General features: G+C 29.4%; 2 protein-coding genes across 2 annotated transcripts; one reads left to right on the top strand and one right to left on the bottom strand.

The window, feature by feature from the left end:
• Positions 1 to 8,782: 8,782 nt before the first annotated feature.
• LOC120169803 (transcription factor HEC3-like) lies at positions 8,783 to 9,745 on the top strand (the record flags this gene model as incomplete). Its single annotated transcript, XM_039177911.1, is given in 3 exon segments — positions 8,783 to 9,050; positions 9,053 to 9,076; positions 9,079 to 9,745. Coding segments are annotated over 3 exon segments (627 nt in total), but the record flags the coding sequence as incomplete, so codon positions are not given.
• A 4,628-nt stretch (positions 9,746 to 14,373) lies between these two features.
• LOC120169802 lies at positions 14,374 to 15,908 on the bottom strand. The gene is made up of 3 exons (XM_039177910.1): positions 15,819 to 15,908; positions 15,050 to 15,143; positions 14,374 to 14,944 (listed from the first exon to the last, which is right to left on the bottom strand). The coding sequence occupies exons 1-3, from the start codon at positions 15,906 to 15,908 to the stop codon at positions 14,418 to 14,420; spliced, it is 711 nt and encodes a 236-aa protein (XP_039033841.1). The 3' UTR covers positions 14,374 to 14,417.
• Positions 15,909 to 19,859: the final 3,951 nt, after the last annotated feature.

Below are 19,859 nucleotides of genomic sequence, written 5' to 3'. Positions count from 1 at the left end.
TATAAGAAAGTCACCAAACCCCTAAAATCGATACACCGTTAAAAACTTTAGTTTTTGTTTATTTAGTACACCATTCAAATTTAACATTAGTTTTTAACGGTGAGTACTAAAAGTAAATGAAACTAACGTTACATAATGATTTTGAAAAAATTGAAGGTACTTAAACGGATCAAAATTGATAGTTTAAGTACTAAATACGTAGTTTACCGTAAGTATTATAATATTTCATAAAATACCGCAATTACCATCTAATTTATCTAAATGATGTAATATATGATGAAAAACTCCTTCCCCAAAGCAAATGTAGACCATACGAGTCCTAAGAACACAAAGCAGGAACCCTAAAACGGTTTCTAATTAAAACACAAATGAGTATGTCACCACGGCACCATCAACATTTCCTCACGACACCAAACACATTACTCCTTTTATCGTTAATAAATGAAGATATATTTATAGCTATGTATAGGGAAAGGGTTTTAATATGAAATATTGTCAGTCATTCGAAATTAAATGACACGTGTTCCTTAAACTCATCACTGACATTACGTTTTAAGTTTATTTTGATTATTTGTCATTCAAAATATTAATAGAACTGTTGATGTGATATTTTGGTTTTAATTATACGATGTCATGTCAGCAGTTCTGTTAATTTTTTAATGTGAAGTGATCAAAATAAAACTAAAATGTGACATTAGGTACTAAATACGCAGTTTACCCTTTTTCGTAGCCACGCATTATTTTCCTTTGTGAAGAAAATTCTTCAATTTTCAAGGCCTATTTTAATACCCATAGCATCAAACAAGCTCACCTTTTGCACAAGAAACAAAACTTTCATCAATATGACCAAATGCCCACTTAAATTCAAAGCTAAAACCTCCTATATTGTCCACCAATTATCAACAACTACACAAGATTTTACCCCTAATCAAACTAGCCTTTTCACTCTTTTCAAGCTAGGCCTTTGTGGTTAACCACTGAATTGAAACTAAATGTCGATTTATAGATAAATCTTAGAAGGATAAAACTACGTATTTAGTACCTAAATTATCAATTTCGATTCATTTTAGTATCTAAACTTTAAAAAAAATTCAAAACCATACCTATCGTTTAGTTTCATTTATTTTAGTACCTTACCGTTAAAAACTTAACGTGTTTAGTACCTAAATTACCAGTTTTGGCCCGTTTTAGTACCTAAACTTTAAAAAAATCAAAACTTAACATTAAATTTTGAATGGGATACTAAAATGAAAACTAAAACTAAAGTTCTTAACATCGGAGTACTAAAATAAAACAAAAATTAAATTTCAAGTATAGTTTTGAATTTTTTTGAAGTTTAGGTACTAAAACATATCAAAACTGATAATTTACATACTGCGCGCATAATTACCCATTTTAGAATTATATATGGAATTTGATCGAAAATAATGGATTTTAGTTTTGAACAATTAGATACATATAGCCTCAATTTTAACTCAATTTTATAATTAAAGTTTAATTTTATTTCAAGTATATAGTTACAAATAAATAATTTTAGGTTCACAGTTAGAAAGAAGCAAAGGTAGGAGAAGAAACTATGGAGGAAATAATAATGTCGTCTTCTTTCGTTTTATTAGGATTAGTTGAGTCCACAAGCACATGGAGAATGATATTTAAGAACAATATTAGTGGGTATACAAAAAAGAGAGCTAATTAGGACTTTGAGACAAAATAAGTTATTTTTAGAGAAGTATTCGTTTCAAATTTTATAGGTCGGGTCGGATTGAAGAGTGATAATGCATATAGGGGAAAATTATTCTCCATTCACCATTTAATCATTTTGATCGTATTATATATCACCCTAAATTTCTCGTGTAATAAAATACAAAATAATAATTTTATTGTTCAGGTAATATATCTCAAAGTTTCAATATATTTATTATTATTATCGACATGAATACCATAACTCGTGGTATTTCAAATATCTCATTAACTAAAAAAAATTCAATACCTAAACTTTGAACGAGCACTAAATTGAAACAAAAACTAAAAATTTTAACGGTGGAGTACTAAAATAAAACAAAATTAAATTTAGGTATGATTTTAAAAAAAAAAAATATAGATACTAATCAAAATTGATAATTTATGTACTAAATATAATTTACCCAATTTGAAAAGGCTATCTCCAATTTTTCTCGGAGTAGATTGTTCGCAAATAACGAAACTCGTCGTTGTGAAGCCAAATTTGTCTCTCCCTCCCTCTTACCAAAACAGTATCCATTGAATTCTTGAAGCCTTGAAAATCTTCGACGATTTGAATTTTCATACCATGAATATCACTTGTATTTAATAAATCGTTTTTATTACACGAATCTAAGTGATAAATGAATTATTATTATTTTTGATAACACGGATTCGAACACCATAATTATTAGGGATATAAACATTAATGTCGAAAGATTAAGAGTTATCTTTGAACGAATCTTATACTTACATTTTATTAATAAAAAAATACATTGTCTTTATTAAATTCATAAATATATATTAAACATGTTATCTAGGAATATTTTTTAAAGTATATATATATATATATATATATATATTAATCATATAAATTTTTTGCATGATATGGGTGTATATAAAATTTCAGAACAGATGTAATTAATAAATTAAATAATTATTCTAAGGAAATTTAAATTTTACCCACTCCCACGTTTTAGTAGATCTGTCATTAATCAATACGTTTTGAAGTTCCAGGTTCATTCATGCTATTAACCCTATCATCTTATTGCATATCTACTAATATTTCACCATGGTAGTACTGCGATTCTTGAAGCTTGGTTTTCCTTTATTTATTTTTTACTGATGTAAAATAATGGGTAATATTTATACTAGGTTACATCATGGATGTTGGAGGAAGCAAGTGAAACTCTAGGAAAAAGAATGATTGTTTTAAGCATGCGCAATTCAAGACATTTTTATGTACGTATACTTCCAATCTTTTTAAAATTCAACTTTAAAATTTGAACGAATGTATTAAAATGAAAGAAAAATTAAACTTTAAGTATGATTTTGAAAAAAAAAATAAAAATTTAGATACTAAAACAAATTAAAATTGATAGTTTAGATACTAAACTTATAATTTATTCGAGAAAAAGAAAGCTTGCGTTAGATTTAAGTATATGATATCATTACATTAGAAAGAGTGGCGAAGATGATTATTATCTTGTTACGGAAGATCAGTCGTCAATGAAAATGACGTACCAAGCAAATTACAAATTCATGTTTTATTTTTCTTTGAAATAATTATGATATAATTAAGAAGAAATTTAGAATTAGGTGTAGATACATGGGACCTTTGATTGGAATGCACGTGTCCACTTTATGTGAATGACATATGCATTAATTTATGTCACGTTGACAGTAAAACAACAGCTATGTCAATGATTATAGTCTATATAATTTATAAATGCTATTTCAGTATTTCGGAATTTATGAAATAAATGATTAAATTTTTAAATATATATTAATTTATAATTATTTTAAATCATTAAAAAACTAATATTATAAGACGATTTATTTTTTTAAAACTATCGGTATCCGATATATTAATCGAATAATTCAGATCAAGTACTGTAGAGACAAGAAAATAACGATTCTCTCAATCTAGTTTACTCTATTTACAATGTCAGGGTTCGAACATCTTACTTTACTTAAGAATCAATTTAAGTGAGTATTATTAATATATCATAATTTTTTTAATAACTATCACCATAGAACATTCAAAATCATGTTTTATTTTTCTTGAAATAATTATGATATAATTAGAAGAAATTTAGAATTAGGTGTAGAGACATGGGAACTTTGATTGGAATGCACGTGTCCACTTTATGTGAATGACATATGCATTAATTTATGTCACGTTGACAGTTAAAACAACAGCTATGTCAATGATATAGTCTATATAATTTATAAATGCTATTTCAGTATTTCGGAATTTATGAAATAAATGATTAATTTTTTAAATATATATTAATTTATAATTATTTTAAATCATTAAAAAACTAATATTATAAGACGATTTATTTTTTTAAAACCATCGGTATCTGATTTATTGATCGATTAATTCAGATCAGATACTGTAGAGACAAGAAAAGAACGATTCTCTCAATCTAGTTTACTCTATTTACAATGTCAGGGTTCGAACATCTTACTTTACTTAAGAGAATCAATTTAAGTGAGTATTATTAATAATATTATAATTTTTTAATAAACTATCACCATAGAACATTCAAAATGATATAAAAAAAGGATAAACTATGCATTTAGATATGAACTATCAGATTAGATCTATTTAGTATCTAAACTTTCAATTTTTTTAAATTATACCTAATATTCATTTTTTTTATTTTTTAGCATCATCGTTAAAAACTTAACGCATTCAGTTTTGGTATGTTTTAGTGCAGAAATTTTCATTTTTTTCCACATCTTACGTTAAATTTTTATACAAGTACTAAAATGAAAATAAACTAACTTTATGTATTTTTGAAAAAATAAAAGTTTAGGTACCAAAATGGATGAAAACTGATAGTTTAAACATTAAACACGTAATTTACCCAAATAAAAAAATAAAAGTTATTCCAATAGCTCTGGGTAGCCCAATTGGCTGTGAAGATGAACAAGTCACAAATGGAGTTTGTTAAATAAATGGTTTTGGTATAATTTCAAAGCATGTGTTAAAGAATTGTTTTCTTGCAACGTTAATTTTTGTAATCTAAAATAAAAATTTTATGTTATTTTATGGTATGCATTAATTTATAGGGTAAGTACACAATAGTTCTTCGACTATAAGATATTTCTTTGTTGAGTCCTCTAACTATTAAAAATTATAATATGATCCTCTTACTATAGGGTATTCCCTTGTTCAGCCCCCGTAACTATTAAAAGTTATAAAATAGTCATTCGACAATTCATTATATTCTAAACTTGTCATTTTTCGTTAAAGTTAATGGTAATCTGAGCTATATGTTAATATTAGATATGATAGTGTTTGAGACTCTGTGATCAAATTTTATTATATCTCAATCAACATGTTAACATTCATCTTAGATTGTCGTTAATTTTTAATGGAAATGACGAATTTAGAATATAATGAATAGTCGGGTGGTCATTTTATAAATTTAATAGTTGGGGCTCAAAAAGGAATACAATAAGACTCTGTGATCAATTTTATTATATCTCAATCAACATGTTAACATTCATCTTAGATTGTCGTTAATTTTAATGGAAATGACGAATTTAGAATATAATGAATAGTCGGGTGGTCATTTATAAATTTAATAGTTGGGGCTCAAAAGGAATACAATATAGTCGATGGACCATTGATAATTTTTTATAGTCAAAAGATCAACAAGTAATATCTTATAGTCGGGGGAAATTTATGTAATTGACCTAGTTTATATTACATAGATAATTTCATTGTTGTTTATTTGAATATATATATATATATATATATATATATTGCATTATTGCGTTTGATGTTATTGTAAAATTTATCATAATAATATATTTTAAAAATATTATTAATGCCTTTTAATTTTAGTTAGTCGATGGACCATTGATAATTTTTTATAGTCAAAAGATCAACAAATATCTTATAGTCGGGGAAATTTATGTAATTGACCTAGTTTATATTACATAGTAATTTATCATTGTTGTTTAATTTGAATATATATATATATATATATATATTGCATTATTGCGTTGATGTTATTGTAAAATTTATCATAATATATTTTAAAAAATATTATTAATGAACCCTTTTAATTTTAGTAGTATAAATTTTATACTTTAACAATTAGTTAGTAAATATATGTTAAGTTAACGTTACTTCGATTTTGTATCTACCAGTGGCGGATGCACTAAGCCCTCATAGGGACCAAGTGTATCCCATTATTTTGAAAAAATGTTAAATTAGTTTAATGTGTTAAGGAAAAAAGAAAAAAAATACAATTTTGTATATTCATTATTTTTAAGAAAAGAAAATTAAAATTTTGGACTCCCATTCTTAAATTTATGGATCCCCATTCTTAAATTTCTGGATCCGCCACCGATATCTACTTTAATATATTTTTATACATTTGTATTTATTTATTTTTCATATTTTGTACATAGTTCAATTTAGCGTCGATATAGATTTATGTTGGCAATAATTATTTAGTTTTATTTTAAGAGATATACTGGTTGGTTCAAAATATATTCCCAATAGTATTGTAACTAATCAACTTTTAAAAAATTGTTCTCTTTAAAAAGGACAAAACTACATTTATGGTACTAAATTTTAAAGAGATTTCATTTTGGTCATTTAACTTCTAAAATTTATAATATAATCACTAAACTTTTAATTTATTTTTATTATAGTCACTATTGTTAACGTGTTAAGAAAATTTGATATGGCACGTTGAAAATCCTAAACTTGTCTTTCTCCGAATTGAAAATTATCGACCCTCCTTTCTTCGTCATTTCTATCATCGTTGACGGTTTTCTCTTATTGAAAAAGATAACCAAACTGATCACTGTACATAGTGATCAAGCTTTCCAACAGTGCCAATAACAATGCTATTTTTTTCAGCTCCGGAGAACCAAAAGTAAAGTAATCCTAAATTTTGAGTTTTAACATGTTCTTTATCGAACCAAATTCGAATACCTAATAACATTTCATTTCATCAACCCAACTCTCCTATAAAAAATAATGCTCAAATTAAAATCAAATTTATATTACTCAGTCAAATATTCTCAATAAAATTATAACATAAGCTAGATGCTTAGATATATATTTAAACAACAATATGAGATGATACTTCTGCTATGTTTTGTTGTCTATGCATATGCATGAGATGAGGTGTGTCGAGGAAGCCCTTTCGATTGGTTTTGCTTTATTGGTTTTTAGTTTTTTTGTTTTGCTGGATGTATTGGTGTAATGTTCTGATGATGGATGTATTTGGGCAGCAGTGCTTGTTGTGTTCTCTTATGTAGCACTCTTTTCCTCCAATGTTTTAGGGAGGTTTTAATGAGGCTCATAAGGTGAACTTTTCTGCAATCAATTTAATAATTGAATTTTGCCGAGCAAAAAAAAACAATATGAGAGATATCATAATATATATTAATAAAATAACTTAAATATTAAAGATCTATTTAAATGTGAAACATATTTAAATATTAAAATAATAGGAACTAAAACATTTAATAAATTTAAACCCTAAATTAGTAGCAAACAAATTTAATAAACATACAACAATATGAAAAACTCTTTATTTTAGGGATAATTTTATCTAAAATAATAAAAATTGATAAATATCTAAGTAATGAGTGAGAATAAAATTCTCATGCATACTCCAGAAGAAAAACTTCCATTATTAATAATATTATTTTCCCTTTTGATGGGAATGAGACGTTAATTAAACCAAACTTAAATATGTGAAAAAATATCACTTCTAGTAATGATTTTTTTCCCTAACCAAACGTATACTTACATCAATAGTTGTTTTTATAAGATTTTAACTCAATTCAGATTTAAATTTTTTGAAATTTAAGGCACCTTTTTTAAATAATTTATTTACACTTATTTATATAATTATTTTTTGAAAAAAAATAAATCCTAAAATTAACATGTTATATTCTATCAAATATTTTTTTGTTAATTAAAAAAATAGGGTAAACTACACATTTAATATCTAAACTATCATTTTGACACGTTTTATTACTTAAACTTTCAATTTTTTTAAAATCATATCTAATGTTTAATTTCTGTTTCATTTTATTAGTATGCTATTAAAAACTTAACGCATTTAGTAAAACTACCGGTTTTGGACTGTTTTATCACCTAAACTTTCAAATTTTAACATTAAGTTTTAAATGAGTACAGAAATGAAATAAAACCTGAATTTTATGTATGTATTAAAAAAATAAAAATTTAGCTATTAAAACAGACAAAAACTTATAGTTTAGTTATGAAAAGCGTAATTTATAACACAAAGTAGGGTTAGGGCACATAAATGATTTTGAGGGTACATAAACATGTAATTACTAGCTTTTCAACACATATATTTAACAATTGCAAAAGAGTCCAAAAGGGTAAAGCAGATAGGGTTAGGGCACAGAAATGATTTTGAGAATACATAAACATAAGAAGGTAAATGCTGAGAATGAACGGTAAGACTAATGCATACATGCATCCATACATAACTAGAACCATACAAATTTAGAATCGAAATCCCAAACCCTAAAAATTTCAGTGCTGGATAAAGATTGGTCTGACATAAAAGAAAGAAGAATGAAATCAGTCTAGAAATATGGCAAAGCCTGCTGCTAGCTTCACCAGCTAGGTTCATGCAATTCAATTCAAATCTTGGTTCTAGCTAGAGCTGCAGTTGTGAGAAAAACAAAAGGAAAAAATAGTACCACTTCTTCATCATTTGATCAAATTAGTCCTCTTTTCCCAAACCCTTTTTATAAAAAGAAATTAGATATATTCTAACGTGACGTAATTGTTTTATACGATTTTTTCTGAGTTCGAAGCACTTTAGTTATGACTTAATGGGCATGAAAGGTTCTTAAAGGAAGAGAAACACCAAAGAAGGGTTTTCTTTTGCAAATAACCAAACCCTTTTGCATTTGCTCATTTATAGAAACAAAGGGTAATGTGTTATTACAATAAGTGCAAACCACTTCAAACAAGCCATTGAGAGCACACTTTCTCTCTCTATTATCTCTTCCTTATTTTTATCTTTCCCCCAAAAGCTGAATCTCTCTCACTTTTGATGGAGATATCAATCAGGCATTAAAGCTCCAAAATCAGCCTTGTAATCTTGAGATGTCCATGGACGATCAAATCATTCAACATCAAGCTCCTTTGCACCCAATTTGGCCATGCTTCCCTCTCCAGACTCCGTTCTCGACCGAGGTGCAGATACCAAGTGTAACGACTGCGTACACCGGTCACGGGGAGCAACTAGGTCACCTCGCCGCTGAGGGAGACGAGCCTGAGGAGGAGTTTGAGCGCCATGAGGAGATGTGTACAAGATCGCCGCGATGCAGCCGTCGACATCGACCCGTCGACGATCCGGAAACCTAAGCGGCGCAACGTGCGAATCAGCGAAGACCCCCAAAGCGTGGCGGCTCGTCACAGGCGGGAGAGGATAAGCGAGAAGATAAGGATCCTCAAAAGGCTCGTCCCGGGAGGGACTAAGATGGACACCGCGTCGATGCTGAACGAAGCCATCTGCTACGTCAAGTTCTTGAAGAGGCAGATCCTGCTGTTGCAACGATCCGATAACCAGCAGCAGCAACCGCCGCCACCGTGGCATGTTGCACCACCACCGGCGGAGACACATCCAGGCCACGGGGGAAAAACTTGTGCTTTAACCATGAGGTAAATCAGTGATATTACCTCCATAATCCCTGAATTAATCAACATATAACTGCTGTATTAATGATAATATTAGCCAAAAACTATCAAACAAGGTGTGTATATATAATTATATATATCATATATTATGAAAACTTAACCTAGTTAGTCCGATCATCAAGAACAATAAATTCTGGATTCGAATCTTAACATTATTTTCTAAGGGGAGCGATGGAGTGTTGGTGAAAAAGAGGGTTTGTTAGGATTTTGTTGACTGCAAGATGGAATAATGATAACGGTTATATATATATATATAGTACAAAAAAGTCTAAATTGGCCGGAAAAGTTTCTTGGCCGACTCTCTTTCCCGGAATGAAGAGGTGACGTGAGAAAGCCATGAAATCATTGTTCTTTCCATCCTCTTTCTGCATATAATATATAGTTTTATTCTTCTCCATCACCACATGTATCTGCAAAGTTTGCATTATATATATATCCTCATTGCTGAATTAAATAATATTAGAGTAAATTATTGTCTTAGATTTAAGTAAAAGATGATTCCTTCGTAAGTAACATGAACAATACAAAGATATATATAGCCCGAAACGTAAGGTAAAAGTGACGTAAATAAAAACTTGAGCTTCGTGATCCATTAGTAAAAATGGGATGGAATTTACATGCAATGTTAAAACATATTAAATTTCTAAAAATCGAATTTAAAGTTGGGAGATATAAGTAAAAAAATAGATAAAGATATTTTAGTTATAGAAAAGTGAATTTGGCCGGAACTGAGTGATTTTAGTAGTTAAAGGGATGACTGTTATCTTTAAAGGTCTTGAGTTCAAGCACGACTCTTATATTATTTGAACCTTCTTTGTTAATTGATTGAGATATTAGAACATATACGACTTGTGATTACCCAAAATAATTTGATGAGTTTTTATATGTTTTAAGATTTATTTGATATAATGTTGAATGATGATATTCTTGATAATAAGGGGATTTATATGTTATTTTATTTTATTTTGTCACTCTAATTTAGATATAATTGTGACAAATTTAAAGTTCATCACAAATAATTTCACTAATAGTGTTTTATTGTGACCAAAACAAGTTATCATATCAATTGGTTACTAATAGAATGGTCGAATTGGCACCAACTTATTTTTCACGAAAAAATTGTAATAGTGATAATATATTACGTAATCATTGTTATATTCATGTTGATGAAATATTTTCACTAGTTTTAGTTGGTAATTTCTACGATAATTATTTTTGTCACTAGTCTTAGTTGGCTTTTGTGATGATAATGTTTTGTCACTAATCTTTGTTGATAGTATGCGACGACAATAATTTTTATCACTGTTGAAGTGAATAGTTGTGTCCTACTTGTATTTAGTTACTAATAAAATGTTTGAATTGACATTGCATTTTTTTAAACAAGAAACAATTTAATAGTTATAACATATTAAGTGGTCACTATTATTATTCATAATTGTGACAATAACATTTTTTTACTAATAAGTTTACCTTTTATAATGGTATAGTTGTGATAATCTTAAATTACGTCACAAGTATTGTAATAACTATAATGATTAAATTTTTCCTGCAATTAAATTCTCACTAAGTATATAATTGTGATACAAAGTTCGTCCGTCACAAAAAATTTGACACTATTAGAAGACACAAATTGACACACTTATTTCCTTGTCGAGAAATAATATGATAGGGCGATATATAAAGTGATCACTATTATTTGATATTTATTGTAACAATGAAGCTGATTGTCACTTAAAATTTTACTTTTTGTTGTGATAAATATTGACATCAATAATAATTAAAATTATTGTTAAGATAAACTAGTTTGTCAAGTGGTAAAATTTTGTTATTAGTCTTATGCTCTAATTTAATCAATTTTAGTTTGTATACATTTTCAAATTTCAAATTTCAATAACCATTCAAATTATACAATGACTATATGAATAATAAATGACTAATAAAATTACCTTAACCTTAACATATATTGTTTTATATTATTATAAATTTTATTTTTATTAACGAAATAAATGACTGACAGTACTATAAGCTTGACAGTGTCATTTAATCATTATTCAATATATTTTTTCTTAAAAATAATGGAATAATTTTTATATGTAATTTATGATCTTTATGGAGATATATGTGAATTTTGCAGACATTAGTTAACTATGAGCACTTTGCTTTTTTTTATTTTTTTTATTTAGGACATTCGCTACAAATGGTTACTACATTGTCAAATATATTTCTTTTTTAAATATAATTTAAGAACACTTGATATTATTTTAGATTTAAATCTTAATATTTATATGATTATATTTTAAAATAAACCTAATTATATTTATATTTATCTTCCACAAACATAAGGTATTTCATAGGAGAAATCATAGAAAATTTAATTAAATTATTATACTAATAATTAATATATATATATATATATTAAATAAATAAAATAACTTCAACAATAGTTTAACATAAATATTTTTTTGTCAATAACATATACTTCTTTCTCAAACACTGACTAGGCGTTGCATTATTTCCTTGAAGGACCCCGGTTTGATCATCTCAAAAGTCATTTACTGTATTAATTTATCAAAAAGTAACATGTTAAACCAACAAGCAGATGGTATAGCGAGATGAAACACTAGACTTGTTAAGCAAATTGGGTTACTCGATTTGAAATCAAATATTGGTGGTTATACAAAAAATTAAATATGTGGAGATGTCACGTCATCTATCTTCAATGAAAATGTTACTATAATTGATTGCATCATAAATTCTTAATTAATTTAGTTATGTAATGTGATAAAATATTTGTCATTAAAAATACAAGTAATTGTGATAATTCATTAAAGTTGTCACTAAAAAACACTTGTTGTGACAATATTAGTGGTCACAAAATATACTTTCAGTGCCAAATAAGTTTATCACAATTTCTATTGATAATAGTATCAAAAACTTGATCACTAAAAAATACTTAGTGTGATGGTCACAAAATATATTTTTAGTGTAAAAAAATCATCATAATTAATAAGGTAATTTTGTCAAATAGATTGTCACAACAAAAATGAACAAGTGTAACAATTTAAGTATAATGTCACTAATGTAATAGTGACGAGTTATTCGTGACGACAAGTGACAACTTGAAAATTTTATCATTATACCTTTTACCGTCTAAATTTAGTGCTTTTAGTGACTATTTGCTTTGTTACTAATGGTACATTTCTTGTAGTTTTTTTTCGTAATATTTTCGATTTAACTGAAAATATTATAAAAATATAAAAAAATTAACATTTTCGAACATTCTAAGTTATACATAACCGAAAATGTTATATTTTTTTTTATAGAATTTTCTATTACAATTGTTTTTTTTTATTTTACTTTAATTTTAAAATATACTATCGTATCGCATAACTATCCATAATTTTGTTCCCTTGGGAATTTTCATGAAACCAAAGCAAGTTTTGGATCTGTTGAATTAGCAATCAATGGAATTTTAGAATATTTTGACATCGTAATTCGTGTTTTTTTTATTGTGTTATAATTCTATTTAGGGTAAAATACATATCAGGGCATTCAATTATTATTTCAATTATAAATACTTATTTTTTATATTTAAATATAGTCATTCAAATTAAGTAGTGTTACGAAGGTCATTGGCTTTTAAATATTACACGGAATAGTGATAGGTTCATATATAATAAATATTTTAGTCCCTAAAACTTATGCATTTTATTATTTTAGTTTAAACTCGAAACAATTCAATAAATTTAATCATTCGTATTTAAAAAAATCTATAAATTTCATATTTTTTCTGTTAAATTGCTTGTTTTCCACCCACAAATATCGCGTCACTTTCATAGTATAATAACAATTTAACAATATCTTGTTATTGCTTTATGGTAGATTGTAGTTATCTAACTGTTGCTTCTATTTGATGGACTCGCTTGGTTTGACAGTATTATAAAGAACGATTAAATTTATGAAATTTTAAATACGAATGGTTAAATTTATTGAATTATTTTGAAACATAATCAAATTGATAGAACATATAAATTTTAAAGACTAAAATTTTACTATACCACATTATACGATTGTTTCGATTTTAATGATATAATAATCTATTTATAATAATATTATAGTTGAATTATTAAATTATAACTTAAAAATATATTTGTTTATAACCAATCTAATAATTAAGTGAACTAGTTGAGTGATCTCAGTGATAAAAGATAATATTATTCTTCTTAAAAGGATTTGGATTCGAACAATGAATTTCAAGAATTCTTGATATACCTTCGTTCCAACCCTTCCCTCTTTTTTCTAGGTTCATCGATATTGAATCAATCAAACGCATTTCTAATACTTATTCCATTTTTGGAAGGCCCTGCGTTATATTACTAGACCTCGATTTTTCATATATAAATGTGACTAATGTATCTTCTTGGTAAAGGATTTCTCCATAGTGCCCATGGATAGTTGCTCCCGGAGTTGTTAAATAAGGCTTAACCGATTTTATTATTATAGAATCAATTTGAACAATACAAATTTGACCCGATTTTAAGTGTGATCCACTTTTGATTATACATACATTTCAGAAATAAACTGTCCAAGAAATATTGTGGATGTTTCTTCACAAAAATTATGATGATAATACAATGGGGACATGTGCATTGTCATTAAATTAAGAAATTTTTGTTAAATATGTTATTTTTCTTAGAAGATATAAATTCGAATAGTTGTCATTATTTATTCTGATTTTTTTCTCAAATTTAGAAACATTAGCTAAATTTTTATTTAAAATTTCCATATTTGGAGATTGTATTATCATATCCAGCGGCTTATTTAATTGTTATTCTAAATTGAGAAATTTTACTTTTTGTATTATTCACAATGGAAAATTGTTTGACACCTTCACTGAAATGTGAGTGGTAAAAGGTTGAATATCAACCTGGAAAAATTTACAAATAAGTTAAATGAGGTCTACCATGAGGTCCTATAGAGTAACCGGCATTCCATAGTTCTGGCAAGTTGTGATCGTTCCGTTCCGACTGCCTGCAACGATCACGAGCCCCCACGTTTCCGGTAGGGCTGCGCGGTATTCTCTGTTGTCATGACAGAGTTGCTGGTGTTCATATGTATACAACTCATCTTTGGCATAGGTTGCATCCCACAACGAAAGCTTTTCTTCGGGCCATGTTGCCGTACTCTTCAAGGAGCCGTCGATGGAGAACCAGTTGCTGAGCGAGAATCGTTGTGAGCCTCTGATCCGAGAAGCACCCTCTATTGGATACCGATCTGAATGCCTCCGATCCGAACCCTGGCCTAACCAAGGTATTGCAATGGACACGTCTTTGCAGAAAAAGTGCTCACAAGAAGATACGGATTTCGTATGTCTGGATGTTCGGGGGCACGTCGCGTTGTTGTTCCAGACATAAAGACTACAGTCTTCTCCGACGGAGATTATATGTCTCCCAGTCGACGTAAAAGATGCAGACATCTGACTTCCGGACTTGGGGAGTCCTGCAACTTTCATAACTTGAGCATTGAACACAGATGGACAGAGCAAGCACAAGACAAGAGAACGATATAAACACGATTTCCGAGTTATCGAACTAGAAATGTTACCTTTAAATTTACGGACAACATCGATTCCGTCGAGTATTCGAAGCGTGGAATCTTTAGAAGTGATCAGAACTTTGTGAGGTTCATCCTGGGAGAACTGCAAAGATGGAAAGAACGCAATAAGTAATGAATTATTCGAGTTTAGTTTTATATCTCAGTTCAAATTTAAATTATTCGAGTTTAATTTTATATCTCAGATTGCATGGAACACGTTGATGCTTCTATCTTCTCTAATTATAACCAAGTCCACTACGGTTTCCATATCAATGAGGTTTGGTGTACATATAAGTTATAAAAACTGATGAAAAAGTAAATGTGAACCCTTGGTTTTGTCCGTATAAAGTTGTAGACAGATCATGAGTTAAACAGATTGATTTGATTAAAGTTTGATAAATATTCGACTCGAATTATTAATGAATTGAAACGAACTACTTAATATTTGACTCGAAAAACGAAAATATAATATATTAAGATTTTATTTTTTAAAATAAATTATTAAATTATTAAATTGATTTTTTATTTAAAAAAATAAAGTATAAAGTTTTTATGTACATAAAGTTTAGGTTTAAATATGAGTTTAAAGTTTCAATCGAGTTAAGTTTAAGATTTTTTTTTCATTTCGAGACTTTTCGAGTTTCAATTCATGATTTCGAGTTTGAGTCGAACTTAAAAATTTTAGACTCACGAGTTCTCAAGTCAAATCTAACTCTATTTTTGAATTTTTGAATTAAGTCGAGCTTAACAATATTTAAATTTGACTCGACTCGTTTACATTCCTATTCCAGTTTCCACCAGCCGTCAACGTGGACCCCGATTGCGGGTTTGAAGAGACAATGAACGTGTCTTGTGCGGGAAGAGTCATCTGGTGGAGCCAAAGCCACCGAGTTTGTGTTTTGGCTTTTCTTTACTTTTAACGATTACGTTGCATATCTTTCTTCCTCTAGTTATGTATTCATCATTGGTTTTACAAGGATTTTATCGTTTTGACAAAAGTGTAGTAAAAGTTATTATACATTTAAAAAAAAATTAATATGATTATCGTATTATTTTTCATTTTAATGTGATTCTTTAATTTAAAAAAATTTAATGTGACTTTTTGATCAAAGTATTTACACGACGTAAGAACTACTTAAAATACTAGGTATATACACGGCGAATTAGTAGCCATTCCTAGGTTCCCATGTAGGCCATATAAGCGTCGAGGAGTAATGAAGCTTGATTTCTCAACCAAGCGTTGGGTTGAAGAGTTGAATATCAAAGAGATGGTACCTCCTGATCTTAGATTCTTATCAAGTTCCCAATCTTTGGGGCAAGAACTATCAGGTGATCATCATCATCTCCATGTTTATCTCTATTCAAAAGGCTGCAACCTTGTTGAATACAAACCTGGTCGGAGTCATTTTATATTGATTGAGCCTCCTCTAGGGTTGAGGAATCACGTGACAAGCTTAAAAGATAAATATATTATTATGTTTACATTTAGATATTATCAAGCGAGTGATGTCTTCTTTGTACCATATTTAGCTATGATCATCATCATCATCGTCACTTGCTTGATCATAGCTAAATGTAAACATAATAATATATTTTTTAAAATTAATTGCTTCTGGCTGTTAATTTTGTTCCAAGTATTTGTGTTGGACATATGTCAGCAAATTCTCTACTTTGTATGGTATCGAGTTCTGCAGCAACAGTGTGGTTTCTTCCATTGCCATTGTTGGTGTCATGAAACCAACAGTCTCTTCACTGGCTGCTAAGCTTATCACAGGAGTTTGCAGAATTGCTAATCTGAAAAGTGAAACAAATCGTCATAATTTGCTTGTTTTATCATTGTAGATCGAAGTCTAATTGGGTCGAAGAAGAAGGGCTAGTTAAAATGGTCTAATATGGTTAAATAATGTCAAAATATTTAGATTAACATGCCACATCAGTTTTTCGTCACTCACTGTAACGACTGTTAACGTCAAGTGATCAATTTTTAACGAACGATAATGTTAGTGATTGATTTGTGACTTTTAAAACATGAGTAGTGAAAACGAAATTTACTCAAATATTAATAACCATTTACGTAGTTTACCCTTTAATCTTGCTTCCTCTAGTTATGTATTCATCATTGGTTTTGCAAGGATTTTAACCTTTTTTTTAAGAATCACGACTTCTTTCTTTTTCGTTCTTCCAAAGGGTTAAAAACGACTAATTTATAAAGTCATTGAACCGGCCCAACCAGCAACCAGAGCCGTATGTATTATATGTACAGAAAGCAAACGATCGGGATCATTCAATATGACAATAGGAACATAATACAAAACTTATGAAAATAGCTCTTTATCAATGAAAAATAAACCCTATGTAACTTGATTGCATTAAAGTGCCTTCCCTTTTCGGTGATTCTTTCGAAGAAAGGACTAATATTTGTTCTATTCTATTAGTAATAAGGGAAGAATTCGACTCAAAAGAAGAAGAAAAAAAAAAGATTTATTCTATACATGATAAGTATCACTATGCAATAGGAGTTGATCCTATTTCTTTTTATGAATGAATGCATCCCTGTTTGTTCATTATTCAGAGGATCTATCAGTAAGAATTCTCTTTCATTCATTCATTCTGTCTTTCTTTATCTTTATTTTTATTTTCTTCTGATCTAATAACAAGGTCATATGTAAAGTAGTCATGATGTTTGATTTGTAGGTTTCCTCCGATCCACCGTCAACACTCCTCTTCTACTCCTTTTCATTTTGAAATTCTCACTTGAATAAAAAAGTAATAATAATTTTGAAATTCTCAGGCAATTCAATAAATATTTATTGGTTGCTTTCTTCATCTTCTATATTCATTAATATTGGGAGAGGTTTTTGAGGATCTCAACTAGGTTTTTCAGCAATCTAATCGGGGGGAGAGAGAGAGAGTACTTTCAGTTGGTGCCGAAGCAACGCGGACGGAGATCAGACGGTGAGAAACGGCGGCGGTGAACAGTGATCGGTGTGTTCAAATGTTTATGCTTTTAACAATATTATAATCATATTTACACATCACATATTATGTGTTATTGATGTTGATGAATATACAGTGATGTTTTTGAAACAATCTCTATTTCCTTGTTGTTAAAGGGAGGGTTAATAGTATTAGAGTTATAGTTATCTTATTCAATTTAAACCATTTTTTTTAAACAATTTGTTGAAAACTCAGAATTTGTCAAATTGTGGAACACTTGAAGCTTTACAGAGTAGGATGGATATCGTTGCGGTTGCTGCTGGCTCTTTCAGAGTATCCGGTGAGGGACAAAAGGAAGTTCAAAGTATGGTTTTACAAAACAGAGAAAATGAACAAAGAGATTGGTCTGAGCTTCCCCATGATATGGTTGGGTACGTAGTGGGGAAACTTTATTGGTCGGATCAGATCCGAATGACTGCAGTTTGCAATAGTTGGCAACAGGCAACCCTTGGGTGCAACATTCCTACCATTGACAAAGCTGCATGGCTCATGACATACCGATGTTTGCAATCACACCCAGATAAGGGATTGATCGTTGAACTTAAGCTTCAGGACACATCGTTGGGCAGAGTGATAGACATGTCCAAACACATTGAGGGACAATCCTCAAATATCTTTGCGTAACTAGTCTATATGGTTGGGTGCTTTTCAAAAAACCTGTCTCTGTGTATAGTCGGAAATGCCTCTTTTTGTTGTACTCCCCCTTCACTGATGAGGTTATTGAGCTGCCCACGTTGGATCTAGGTTACCCTGTCATGTACTACCTCGTAACGGCCACTTTTTGCTTGAGTTCAAAAGATTCAGAGTGTCTTGTTTTCAGTACGCACGTATTTGAAAGACGCAGTCGGTATCAACACTTGTCGACCAGGAGACAAAGATTGGAAGACCTACAAATTCTTACAAAGTGGTCCAATTAACTTTGTTACTTACCCGTTGAGTGCAACTTATTTAGGCGGGTGTTTTTATTGAGTTTTTGCTTGTGGTGCTCTAGGGGTATTCAATCTCAGTCGTCAAGAAGGGGAACTACTTGCAATAAAGTGGCCGGACCCGAGCTCTAGTTATATATGCGGCGAATTGGTAGTCATTCCTAGGTTCCCATGTATGCCGTTTAAGCGTCGAAGAGTGATGAAGCTTGATTTCTCGACCAAGCGTTGGGTTGAGTAGTTGAATATCAAAGAGATGGTACACCCTGATCTGATATTTTCATCAAGTTCCCAACCTTTGGGGGAAGAATCATCAAGCGATCATCATCATCTCTATTCTTATCTCTATTCAGAAGGCTGCGCCTATGTTGATTACAGACCCGGTCACAGTCATTTAATATCGATTGAGCCTCCTCTCGAGCATGTTTTGAGAAGACATCACTTGCTCAATCATAGCTAAATGTAAACATCATAATATTTATCTTTTCAACTTTTAAAATTATTTTGCATCAATTGATTCCAAGTTATTTTTATTTTTCTTGTATATCTCTGAATGAGTAATTTAAATCATTAGACTCTCTTTTCGAAATCTTTTTCACGATCACTAGAATTCTGAAAATGATCAATCTTTAGAATCTCTCACACTCAACAAAGCTTTATATGCAGCAGGCGCACACTGCAGCTTCCTTTAGTTATTCTTTTTCATGGCCTTGATTATCATTTTCTTCCCAAGAAAAGAAGCTCTTGATTTACTTTTGGCTGGTAATTTTGTTCGAGGTATTTGTGTACATCTATTTTTTATTATAATCAAACACGGGTATGGCATAATGATTCTCTGAGGTCTCTCTCTATCTCTACATATATATAAAAAGGTTTAGAAAAAAAATTGAACACTCATA

This window comes from Hibiscus syriacus, unplaced genomic scaffold, assembly GCF_006381635.1.
Source record: "Hibiscus syriacus cultivar Baekdansim isolate YM2019G1 unplaced genomic scaffold, ASM638163v2 tig00111769_pilon, whole genome shotgun sequence".
NCBI classification, from domain to species: Eukaryota; Viridiplantae; Streptophyta; class Magnoliopsida; order Malvales; family Malvaceae; genus Hibiscus; species Hibiscus syriacus.
Note: the sequence above shows the minus strand (reverse complement) of the source record. Positions and strands in the feature narration are given on the sequence as shown.

Excerpts from the sequence above, each read along its gene's own strand:
- LOC120169802 (XM_039177910.1), bottom strand. The coding sequence starts at position 15,908 with ATGACTCTTCCCGCACAAGACACGTTCATTGTCTCTTCAAACCCGCAA. Across the intron at positions 15,144-15,818 it reads GTGGAAACTGGAATAGGAAT|TTCTCCCAGGATGAACCTCA; the intron begins GTAAACGAGTCG and ends CCATCTTTGCAG. Across the intron at positions 14,945-15,049 it reads TGTTGTCCGTAAATTTAAAG|GACTCCCCAAGTCCGGAAGT; the intron begins GTAACATTTCTA and ends TGAAAGTTGCAG.